At 41.3% G+C, this 12,518-nt stretch overlaps 1 protein-coding gene across 6 annotated transcripts in view; it reads right to left on the bottom strand.

Annotated features, from left to right (window-relative positions):
• LOC106579242 (sodium-dependent neutral amino acid transporter B(0)AT2) overlaps positions 1-12,518 on the bottom strand; it is a 32,459-nt gene that overhangs the window by 15,901 nt on the left and 4,040 nt on the right. Inside the window, exons 1-3 of one of the 6 annotated variants that reach the window (XM_014158962.2) lie at positions 9,635-9,992; positions 7,731-7,902; positions 292-511 (exon numbers count right to left, since the gene is read on the bottom strand). In XM_014158962.2, the coding sequence (XP_014014437.1) occupies positions 292-511; positions 7,731-7,772 (262 nt within the window). In that variant the 5' untranslated portion in view covers positions 7,773-7,902; positions 9,635-9,992. Of the gene's footprint in view, positions 1-291; positions 512-7,730; positions 7,903-9,634; positions 9,993-10,528; positions 10,979-11,033; positions 11,229-12,518 lie in introns of those variants that run through there. The other 5 variants (XM_014158966.2, XM_014158967.2, XM_014158964.2 and 2 more) reach the window with 5 other exon arrangements.

Here is a 12,518-nt window from a genome sequence, read left to right as displayed (position 1 = left end):
AGACAAATGCATTCACAGCAAAGATTAGAGGAAAATGTTCAAGTAGTTTGCCGCCTCAGACCTTTGCCAGTATTTATAACATATCTCAGAGTAGGAGTGCTGATCTAGGATCAGGTCTCCCTTATCCATGTAATCTTATTCATTATGATCTGAAAAAGGCTAAACTGATCCTAGACCAGGTGAGAAAACAAATGCGAAAATGTATGTACTCACTACTGTAAGTCACTCTGGATAAGAGTGGCTGCTTAATGATTCAAATGTTAAACCCACTGATACCGACACCATCCTCACCTCCTCCATTTTGATGGCAGAGGTAGGGGAACCTCCACACGTTGCCCAGGCCAACGCTGAACCCCACCTGAGCCAGGAAATACTCCACTTTACTGTCCCACCCATCCCGGGCGGGGGGCTCCACTACGCCCTCCTGACCATCCTCGCCAGCCAAGCTGCCCAGCTGAGTCTCTGGTGTCACCGCCATGTAATCCTCATTGGACAGGGGAGGCTTCTCCATCTATCAAAAGATGGAAACATCATTTAGTAGGGCCAGGACAATACCAGTATGGCGACACTCATTAGTATCATGGCAAGGAAACCAGACACGAAGCAGATAACTTCTTTCGGAAAAACAACCCTGATGTTGGAAACAAAGATGAAATGTGTATCTGGATGACAATTTACTTTACAACCTATAGCACACAATCTTTTACATGCAGCAGGTTATTAAAGGAACAGAGTTGTCTGCTTCAATATTTGCCATGGGAAAAAAATATTGCCATACTGGTATCATCCCAGCCATAAAGTTTAGTGTGGCTAGTAATATGCCACATGCATCTAGGCTACTACATGCATGGGGTAAATTGAAAGTGGGCACACCAAGCTCAAAGTGCATTGGGTAAATCCATGAGTCACTTTTTGACAGCATCCCTTTTGATTGAAAACTTTCCATACATGTTTGCCCATGAAAGAAGGAGCCAGAAAGTGACTTTTTAGACCCGAATGCCAAAACATTCAAGAGACAATGGTGTTAAAAGTTGACCTATTTTGGATGCCCCACCCTACAATGAGATATCCATGTCTTCATCACTGGAAAAGAAACTGGCAAAATCCTAGAGGAAAACCTGGTTCAGTATGCTTTCCACCAGACACTGGGAGATAATTGTCCCCTTCAGCAGGACAATAACCTAAAACACAAGGTTAAATGTACACAATCTCCATAGACAAACATTGGCAGTAGAATGGAATCACTGAAGAGCTCAGTGGCTTTCAACGTGGCACCGTCATAGGATGCCACCTTTCCAACAAGTCAGCTCATCACATTTCTGCCCAAGTCAACTGTAAGTGCTGTTATTGTGAAGTGGAAACCTCTAGGAGCAACAATGGCTCAGCCCCGAAGTGGTAGGCCACACAAGCTCACAGAATGGGACCGCAGAGTGCTGAAGCGTGTAAAATCCGTTGCAAACTGCCTCTGGAAGCAACGTCAGCACAAGAACGTTCCGTCGGGAGAATCATGAAAATAGGATTCTATGGCCGAGCAGCCACATACAAGCCTAAGATCCCTTGGCTTTGCGCATGGTGTCGGCTGGAGTGGTGTAAAGCTCGCCGCCATTGGAATCTGGAAGCGCGTTTTCTGGAATGACGAATCACGCTTCACCATCTGGCAGTCCAACAGACAAATCTGTCTGGGTTTGGCCGATGCCAAGAGAACACAACCTGCCCCAATGCCATCTGCAAATTATGTTGGAGGAGGCATAATGGTTTGGTGTTGTTTTTCATGGTTCGGGTAGGCCCCTTAGTTCCATTGAAGGGTAATCTTAACGCTACAGCATACTAGAGGTCGACCGATTATGATTTTTCAACGCCGATACCGATTATTGGGGGACCAAAAAAGGCCGATACCGATTAATCGGCCGATATTTATTTATTGATTTATTTGTAATAATGACAATTACAACAATACTGAACGAACACTTTTATTTTAACTTAATATAATACATCAATAAAATCAATTTAGCCTCAAACAAATAATGAAACATGTTCAATTTGGTTTAAATAATACAAAAACAAAGTGTAGGAGAAGAAAGTAAAAGTGCAATATGTGCCATGTAAGAAAGCTAACGTTTAAGTGCCTTGCTCAGAACATGAGAACATATGAACGCTGGTGGTTCCTTTTAACATGAGTCTTCAATATTCCCAGGTAAGAAGTTTTAGGTTGTAGTTATTATAGGACTATTTCTCTATACGATTTGTATTTAATATACCTTTGACTATTGGATGTTCTTATAGGCACTTTAGTATTGCCAGTGTAACAGTATAGCTTCCGTCCCTCTCCTCGCTCCTACCTGGGCTCGAACCAGGAACACATCGACAACAGCCACCCTCGAAGCAGTGTTACTCATGCAGAGCAAGGGGAACAACTACTCCAAGTCTCAGAGCGAGTGACGTTTGAAGCGCTATTACCGCGCACCCCGCTAACTAGCTAGCAATTTCACATCGGTTACACCAGCCTAATCTTGGGAGTTGATAGGCTTGAAGTCATAAACAGCGCAATGCTTGAAGCATTGCGAAGAGCTGCTGGCAAAACGCACAAAAGTGCTGTTTGAATGAATGAATGCTTACGAGCCTGCTGCTGCCTACCACCGCTCAGTCAGACTGCTCTATCAAATCAAAGACTTAATTATAATATAATAACACACAGAAATACGAGCCTTAGGTCATTAATATGGTCGAATCCGGAAACTATCATCTCGAAAACAAAACGTTTTTTCTTTCAGTGAAATACGGAACCGTTCTGTATTTTATCCAACGGTTAGCATCCCTAAGTCTAAATATTCCTGTTACATTGCACAACCTTCAATGTTATGTCATAATTACATAAAATTCTGCCAAATTAGTTTGCAACGAGCCAGGCGGCCCAAACTGTTGCATATACCCTGACTCTGCGTGCAATGAACGCAAAAGTGACAATTTCACCTGGTTAATATTGCAAAAAAGCTACTTTTTTTAATTCTATTTTTTTATTTTATATATATATATATATATATATATATATATAATTATTATTTATTTTTTTTAATCGGTAAGTTGGTGTCCAAAAATACCGATTACCGATTGTTATGAAAACTTGAAATCGGCCCTAATTAATCGGTCAACCTCTACAGCATACAATGACATTGTAGACGATTCTGTGCTTCCAACTTTGTGGCAACAGTTTGGGGAAGGCCCTTCCATGTTTCAGCATGACAATGCCCCCGTGCACAAAGCAAAGTCCCTACAAAAATAGTTTGTCGAGATCAGTGTGGAAGAACTTGATTGGCCTGCACAGAGCCCTGACCTCAACCCCATCGAACACCTGTGGGATGAATTGGAACGCTGACTGCGAGCCAGGCCTAATCGCCCAACATCTGTGCCCAATTTCACTAATGCTCATGGCTGAATGGAAGCATGTCCCTGCAGCAATGCGCCTACATCTGGTGTAAAGCCTTCCCAGAAGAGTGGAGGCTGTTATAACAGAAAAGGGGGCCAAACTTCATATTAATGGCCATGATTTTGGAATGAGATGTTCAAATGAGCAGGTGTCCACATAGTTGTGCACTACATGACCAAAAGTAAGTACCTTTATCTTTTGGATGATTTGGCATTCAGGCCCTAAAAGTCACTGTCTAAGCACTTCTACAATAGGGAAATGTGTGGAAGGATTCGTTCAAATCAAAAAGGGGTGCTGTCAAAAAGTGATGAATTCAAATAGACTTACCCTATTTGTAGTAGCCTCCCCCACCCCCTCCTCTCAGTGTCATGAATTCACCAAGTTCATAAAACTTTTCTGTTTAGTGGTTCACTGTGGCAGCATTTAGCTACAGGTAGGGTCGCAAAGGGTCGGAAACTTCCTGGTAAATTTCTGGAACGTTTTTCTGAAATTTTCCATGGGGGGGGGGGGTTAAGCCCGGTAATTTTGCTTAAACTCATCAAAAAAGTTAGCTTATAACAGCGAACCTGTTTTGTGGGATACACAAGACAATTCTAGGTCTTGTGGCATATTTTGGTTAAACTATCCCCAATTCAATGGAATTGCAACCCTCTGCATGCACAGTGCATTCTTCCATCACATGTACAGTGCACTCTTCCATCACATGTACAGCTGATTCTCAAGATCTTGCACACTAATGAGATGCTATTGAGCCCACACTACTACACTGTCTGAGCCAAGGACTACATGCTTTCTGGTAAATTTGGATTACAATACTGGGTGGGGTGAATATATTTTATATGACATACATGATTTTTTGTTAACTAGTAAATAGTAGCCTAGAGCAAAGTGTGTTTAAATCATTTCTAACTTGTTAACAGTTTCTGCTAGTTAGTTTTTTCTACCATGTGGGTTTTAGCTTACTTGAGCCTGCTAACTGAGGAGTGTTAATTAATTAACCTGTTTCCATACATGTTTCATTTAAAAACATTTCTTACAAAGGAGTTGTTTAATCTAATTGCTTAACTATTTATCTGTATATGAAAATGTATTTGTTGTTTTTTTTTACAGGAAAATGCCACAGGCACTATCTGATGTGTGGAGTCATTTCACTGCAGCTAATGTAGAAGGAAAAGCTGTGTACATTTGCAAATTCTGTGCCAAATCATATGCGAAGAAGGCAACAAAGATGCAGAATCATCTGGCCAAGTGCATAAAGTTCCCTCAGCGCTCACAACAAGCAACCTCTGAAAAAAGTCCCTCTACTTCTATTCGAGGTGAAAATGATTTTTTTTAAAATCAGATAGCAACAGCTCACGGTCCTCCAGGAATCTGAAGTTTTGACTCAATGGAGGAACGTAGTCATACACAGCCTTTGCTCGAGCTGTGTATGCCTCGGATGCTCACAGGCAATGTGTGTTGGAAGAGTTTTCTGAATGTTCTTCTTCCAGCATACACCCCTCCAACCAGACATGCTTTATCTATTCATTTGCTGGATGAAGAGTTCAACAGAGATCAAGTGAAGGTCAAGCAAATCATAGAGAAAGCAGACTATTGCAATCATCTTTGATGGGTGGTCGAATGTTCGTGGGCAAGAAATAATTAACTACATCATCTCCACCCCTCAATCAGTATTCTACAAGAGCACAGACACACTGGTCTCTACATTGCCGATGAGCTGAAGGCAGTCTTCAATGAACATGGACCACAGAAGGTATTTGCACTGGTGACAGACAATGCTGCGAACATGAAGGCTGCTTGGTCTAAAGTGGAAGAGGCCTACCCTCACATCACACCCAGAGGCTGTGCTGCTCATGCATTGAATCTGCTCAAGGACATTATGGCACCGAAAACATTGGATACACTCTACAAGAGAGCCAAGGAAATGGTTAGGTATGTGAAGGGTCATCAAGTTATAGCAGCAATCTACCTCACCAAGCAAAGTGAGAAGAATAAGAGCACCACATTGAAGCTGCCCAGCAACAGTCTCCAGTCTCCTGGAGAGGAAGGAGTCTCTCCAAGAAATGGCCATATCACAGTCTGCCAATATGGACAGCCCATCAAGAGGATCCTCCTGGATTATGTATTTTGGGAGAGTGGTAAGCAGCCTGAAACTCCTGAAACCTATAGCAGTAGCCATTGCACGGATTGAGGGAGACAATGCCATCCTGTCTGATGTTCAGACTGCTTGCAGATGTAAGAGAAGAAATCCATACTGCCCTGCCCACTTCACTGTCGCTCCAAGCAGAGGAAACTGCAGTTCTGAAATACATCAAAAAGCGTGAAGACTTCTGCCTGAAGCCCATACACGCAGCAGCGTACATGTTGGACCTCAAGTATGCTGGCAAGAGCATCCTGTCTGGTGCAGAGATCAATACTGTCTTGCCACCTTGGCCTGGATGAGGGAAAGGTTCTTGGCAGTCTGGGGAAGTACACTTCCAAGTAAGTGCTTTGGGATGGAGATGCAATATGGCAGTCGTGCCAACATATCTCATGAGCCACCTGGTAGAAGGGACAAAGTGGATCTGTTGCCTCCATCATCCTCCAAATCCCACCAACATCAGCCGCCTCAGAGCGCAACTGGTCCTTGTTTGGGAACACACACACACCAAAGCACGCAAAAGGCTGACCAATACAAGGGTTGAAAAAGTGGTTGCCACCCGGCAAATGTTAGGCTTTTTGAGCCTGACAACAAGCCATCCTCAACAAGGTTGGAAAGTGACAGTGAAGATGAGGCCTCAGAGTCTGATGTTCAAAAGGTGGACATTGAGGAGGTCCAGGGAGAAGACATGGAAGCCTGAGAGGAAGATAGTCTAGAAACTAAAGCTTTGGTTATCATTTTACAGATCATTGGGGACATTCAATATTCCCTTTTGTTGTTCAGTGAAATCATCCCATGTGAAGTCAACTCATTTAATTAAAGTTAAATTCGTAACTCAATTGTTTTTTTTCTATTGGAAGGATTTAATAATTTGCAATTATGTCTACTTATGATAAGGTAAAAGGTTTATGTTCTTCTCCAAATGATATGGTAAATATATCCAATGCAAAAAACATCTACATTTAAATGGTATTAATATTAATTTGCATACATTTCCGTTAACTCCCATATATTCCCACGGAAGGTTTTCACCTCTGAATAATCCCCAAAATGTGCAACCCTAGCTACAGGGTTGTTCCATTTGATTTCAAATCCCAGAAAGTTTCCACCTCTGAATATTCCCGAAAATGTGCAGCCCTAGCTACAGTGTTGTTCCATTTGATTTCAAATCACAGAAAGTTTCCACCTCTGAATATTCCCCAAAATGTGCAGCCCTAGCTACAGGGTTGTTCCATTTGATTTCAAATCCCAGAAAGTTTCCACCTCTGAATATTCCCCAAAATGTGCAGCCCTAGCTACAGTGTTGTTCCATTTGATTTCAAATCACAGAAAGTTTCCACCTCTGAATATTCCCCAAAATGTGCAGCCCTAGCTACAGGGTTGGTCCATTTGATTTCAATAATGTTGACTGCACCCCTTTGGATTTGAATAAAACTTTTGCTACATATTTGCCCATGGTAGAAGTGGTCAGAAAATAACTTTTTGTACCTGAATGTCAAAATATTTAGGAGCTAGAGGGGCTCCAAGTTTTGCATACTCCACCCTACCATGAAACATCCAAGTCTTCATCACTGGAAAATATAAAATGGTTGTGTTGGTATTATTTAAAAGCTTACAAATAGGATTGTCAAACTATTTGATAATTTATTCTATTTTTTTACCTTTAATGTAAATTATCAAAAAAAAGTGGTAAACTCCCAATTCTAATGTTTTCTTCATATGCTGTAGCTTAGACCTTATTTTTCCCCAGAGGTGTTTGTGTTGTGTCATCAGTTAAGTCAACATGCTCTGAATACAGTGTGGTGGTGTCATGTTTAGACTGATAAACGTACTAAAGTGGGTTTAAAATGTAAACGTCAACATTCAAAATGGTAGCACAAAGATGGTTGAAGGTCTAGAGAATGTTGCCTTAAATGACAATATCAGTGGTTTTAAATTACTGTTAAACTTCCATAGGAAACTGATAGAAATAGAAATATAGATAATAGAATAGGCATTAACATTTAAGTTGAACAGTGGATTGAGAGGCAACCATCTTTGTGATAGCAATTGTAAGCAAAAATGTCAATTCAATTAAAATGTCAACGATGTACCAGCTAAATTGCAGTGGTCTGAAGGGATAGGTCATTCTATGAATTATATTTGTATTATGAAAATTACACCCACCCTGTATTCAAGAGTATGCGGTGTCTCAACCGATGGAGACATGGATGTCTCATGGTAGGTTATTCAAAACGGGTCAACTTTGAGCAAAATGTGTTGGCATACGGGTCCAAAAAGTTATTTTCTGACCACTTCTACCATGGGCCAATACAGTGGGGCTGGAGTTCTCGGATAGCTTGACAAAGATGAGCAAAAAATATGGTATAAAATAAATACAAATACTGAGCTTTATTGTATTGAATGTTTACTTTTTACATTCACTTTTTTATACTAATAATTGCTCAAAGAAAGATTGTTTGAGAAGCAATAAAATCTACAAGAGTCAAAATTATTGGAACCCCTGTTTTCAATAATTCAGCACCCTCCCCTAATAGGCACAATTAAATGAAAGATGGGCATGGTTGTTATATTGGTACTTTGGGAATATGAACTCATGGCCAGAAAAGGTGATACTTGTTCATGATGCTGTTAACCTTAACAAGGGCCTCAGAACCAGTGGAAGCAAAATAGCATCAAAGATCCACCACTATATTTTACAGTAGGGATGAGTTTTTTTCTGCATATTCATTGTTTTCTCTTAGGCCAAACCCACAACTGGAGTGTGGGTTAGTGCAATTCAGGATCCTTGGGACACACTTACCCTAAATTCTAACCTTAACCATTTAAAATGTCAACTTCAATAGGGGGGACATCAGAGTTGGGCCGTCCCAAGGATCCCGTTCATAGGTAGAAACGTTATTTTTGTCCATGTTATCTTGATCCTTGGGACGGTCCTACCCCATTGTAGTTTAAATTTAAAATGGTTAAAGTAAGGGTTAGGGTAGGGGTTTTATACCTCAGGACCTCCATTTTCGTGTCACATGACCAATCAAAAGGGGGTGCTGTGTGGGGTTATTTTTCGGTTTTATGCTTCTGCAGATATTGAATGTGCAACTATAATTATGGTTTATAATATATCAGAACTTAAACAGGATAGCATAATGGGTAGACAAAGAGAACATTGTGTAACAAGGTGTAGGCAGCTGGCTTAGTGATAGGAGGTTGTGAAACCAATCAAGGGGAGCATGTGAGGAACAGATAGAATGGAGAAACAACTGAATAAGTCAATCACTGGAAATTGAGTGGTTGCTCACTATGAGTATACACTAGGAAGATAAGATCCAACGCCTGGCAACATGTGATGAGCCAGGAGGCTGGGACCAGCCTGCACGCCAACGATAGGCTGGAGTAAGTCTAAACCACACCCAGCCTCTACTCTGACAGGCCCAGCAAGGAGCAGGAACTATCTCTGTCAGAGTATTAAAGAATACATTTGTGGTTGAATAGTTAGTTCTCTGTCTGCCCTGCGTGGTGTTTCAGTGAGCCCATATATGCGAACATCATATTTACCATTCAAGAGTTTGCATTAATTAAAGTACAAAGAAATGAGTAGTTACTCTGTACTGACTATTTTATTCCAATACCAGATTCGAATTGACGCAACCCTAACAGCTGTCAAAATGTGATTGAAATCAAATGGAATCACCCTACAGGTAAATGACACTTATTTGGGGTTAGGGGCTCTATTATGTAGCCAGTTCCCACTGTAACACAGCACTGTACAACACCCAGACAATTCGGAAAGAGGGGCACTCACCACGTGACAACATAAGACATTGTCTCATCCAATTACCACTTATGTTTTTTATTTTCTTTAATCACCAGATAATCGCCGGTCCTTTACATGTAGAAGCATCAAACTCTTATTGTCACGAAACATTACAGGTGGCCCGCTATAGTAATAGCACATACAAGACATTGACAATGATGGGTGAAATGACTCGGTTGCATCAGCTAAGCGTAACACGCCTCTCAGTTCAATTCCCATTTGTCTAAAATTGCACGTCTTCATGTTGAAAAAGACTCACCTGACCTCTATGTTAATTCAATATTTCCAGTGTAGGAACCGTGGGTAAGGACCGCCAGCGACGTAAAAAGAAACTCCAAGCTAGCTAACGTTAGCTAGCTAACAGTAGTAACGTAACATGTGGCATCCACCAAAACCAACTTCAACAACGCAGCTACAACCAGATTCCCTGCGCAGTGATGTAGCTAGAAGTGGGATCAAGATATGTGAGCGATCGCTTACAAATTCACATGAAAAGTTATTCTGGTTCGAACAATAGATCTAGTAGATATTAATCAGATTCATGCGGGACCTCAAAGAAAACACGCGGAGTTTTTTGTGTGGGCGTGTGTATTTCCACTGCCGCGTATTATGGGGGCACTGGCTACAATTATTCTTAGGCGCAACAAAATTATTCTGTACTGAATGTGAGAATTTTGTCGGTTTATGTTTGAAACCACTCAATCAGCTTCAACATATTTTTTCCCCTTTATTTCTGTCATAATTTCTTTAGAAATATTAACACAAAAATTAAATATTAACCTTATTTTTGCTGTCACTTGGACGATAGCTTTACTAAGCCTACTATTGTTGGGTTAAAATAAATACGCTCATCTGCCTAAGGTGGTATTGATGTGAATCAACTATATTATGTAATGAATGTAAAATGTTGCACAATAATATTACGGAACACGTTCAAATATTTAAAAACCACAAGCCATTGTCATTCGTTTAAAAAGTATATATATTAGACAAAACAATGTAAATAGCATATTGTATGATACCCCCATAATGGTGCCACTGCTATTTAAACCAGAGTCATAGACCTTATATAATGGTTTGTACCCAAAGTAATTTGTTGTGACTGCTGCTGTCCACCCACACTTCCTTTTCCCATGGAATGGCAAATACCTACCTCTACCACGTTCCAACTTTCTGCGTATGCTGTTGTCCTTTATGTCTTGTTTTTTCTTTAGATTTCTATTACATAGTTTAGAGTTAACACTCCGCCTACTTGATAGTTACTTGAAAAAATATGAATGACGACTTCATCATTCCAGGTAGATATAATAACACTACTCAAACTAGTCTAATTTGGGAAGCAGACTAAACTAAAGAATCTGATGTGACAACTGTTGCGGTTCACAAAGCAGCGGCGTCCAAGTACAACAATGCACCCCCCCCCCAAAAATGATGCGCTAAATGCAGTATAAAATAGTTTAGAAACAAATGAGTAGTGAACATGCTCGCCATTTCTCATGTTATTTCAAAAGGTAAAAACATGCACTAAGAAAACCATATATTTTACGCCATCTAAATAGTCTGTCTTTTCGACCTAACATTCATTGTTTTTATTCTCAAATAAAAGCAATGATGCAACACAATATGATATTATGCTTTAAATGAATGACTATAAATACCTTGGCGTAACAGAATAGTTCTTTCTCTTAACTTTAAAAAAAAGTATTCAATTTCATCGAGACACACGCCACGTTGATGCGATGCGAGGGCACTTCTTCGTCTTTAAAATTTTACGGCAGACTACACCTATTGGTGTATTGCCGCCACCTACTGTACGGGGTATTGAAACAAGATAATACATAAATAAATCATAACCACCCCACTCCTTCAGTCACATTCAAATCACATCCCTACACAGGCTCAGGTGCCCGTGATTACGAAGCGCAACTTTGGTTTTAGAGGAGGGGGGGGGGGGCTATGCATAGTTATTAAAGTGACTATGCATAGATAATAAACAGAGAGTAACAGCAGAGTAAAATAAGGGGGGCAATGCAAATAGTCTGGTTAGCCATTTGATTAGATGTTGAGGAGTCTTATGGCTTGGGGGGTAGAAGTTGTTTAGAAGCCTCTTGGACCTAAACTTGGTGCTCCAGTACCACTGCAGTGCGGTAGCAGAGAGAAGTAGAGTGGCTGGAGTCTGACAATTTTTAGGGCCTTCCTCTGACACCGCCTGGTATAGAGGTCCAGGGTGGCAGGAAGCTTGGCCCCAGTGATGTACTGGGCCGTGCGCACTACTCTCTGTAGTGCCTTGCGGTCAGAGGCCGAGCAGTTGCCATACCAGGCAGTGATGCAACCAGTGAGGATGCTCTCGAAGGTACAGCTGTAGAACCTTTTGAGAATCTGAGGACCCATGCCAAATGTTTTCAGTCTCCTGAGGGGAATAGGCTTTGTCGTGCCCTCTTCACAACTGTCTTGGTGTGCTTGGACCATGTTAGTTTGTTGGTGATGTGTACACCAAGGAACTTGAAGCTCTCAACCTGCTCTACTACAGCCCCATCGATGAGAATGGGGACATGCTCGGTCCTCCTTTTCCTGTAGTCCACAATCATCTCCTTTGTCTTAATCACGTTGAGGGAGAGGTTGTTGTCCTAGCACCTCCCCCCTATAGGCTGTCGTTGATCAGGCATACCACTGTTGTGTCATCGGCAAATGATGGTGTTGGAGTCGTGTCTGGCCGTGCACTCATGAGTGAACGGAGAGTACAGGAGGGGACTGAGCACTCACCCCTGAGAGGCCCCCATGTTTAGGATCAGCGTGGCAGATGTGTTGTTACCTACCCTTACCACCTGGGGATGGCCCTTCAGAAAGTCCAGGATCCAGTTGCAGAGGGACGTGTTTATTCCCATGGTCCTTAGATTAGTGATGAGCTTGGAGGGCACTATGGTGTTGAACCCTGAGCTGTAGTCAATGAATAGCATTCTCACATACAATTGAAGTCGGAAGTTTACATACACCTTAGCCAAGTACATTTAAACTCAGTTTTTCACAATTCCTGACATTTAATCAGAGTAAAAATTCCCTGTCTTAGGTCAGTTAGGATCACCACTTTATTTTAAGAATGTTAAATGTCAGAATAATAGTTGAGAGAATGATCTATTTCAGCT

Source organism: Salmo salar, chromosome ssa19, assembly GCF_905237065.1.
Source record: "Salmo salar chromosome ssa19, Ssal_v3.1, whole genome shotgun sequence".
In the NCBI taxonomy this organism is placed as follows: Eukaryota; Metazoa; Chordata; class Actinopteri; order Salmoniformes; family Salmonidae; genus Salmo; species Salmo salar.
Note: the sequence above shows the minus strand (reverse complement) of the source record. Positions and strands in the feature narration are given on the sequence as shown.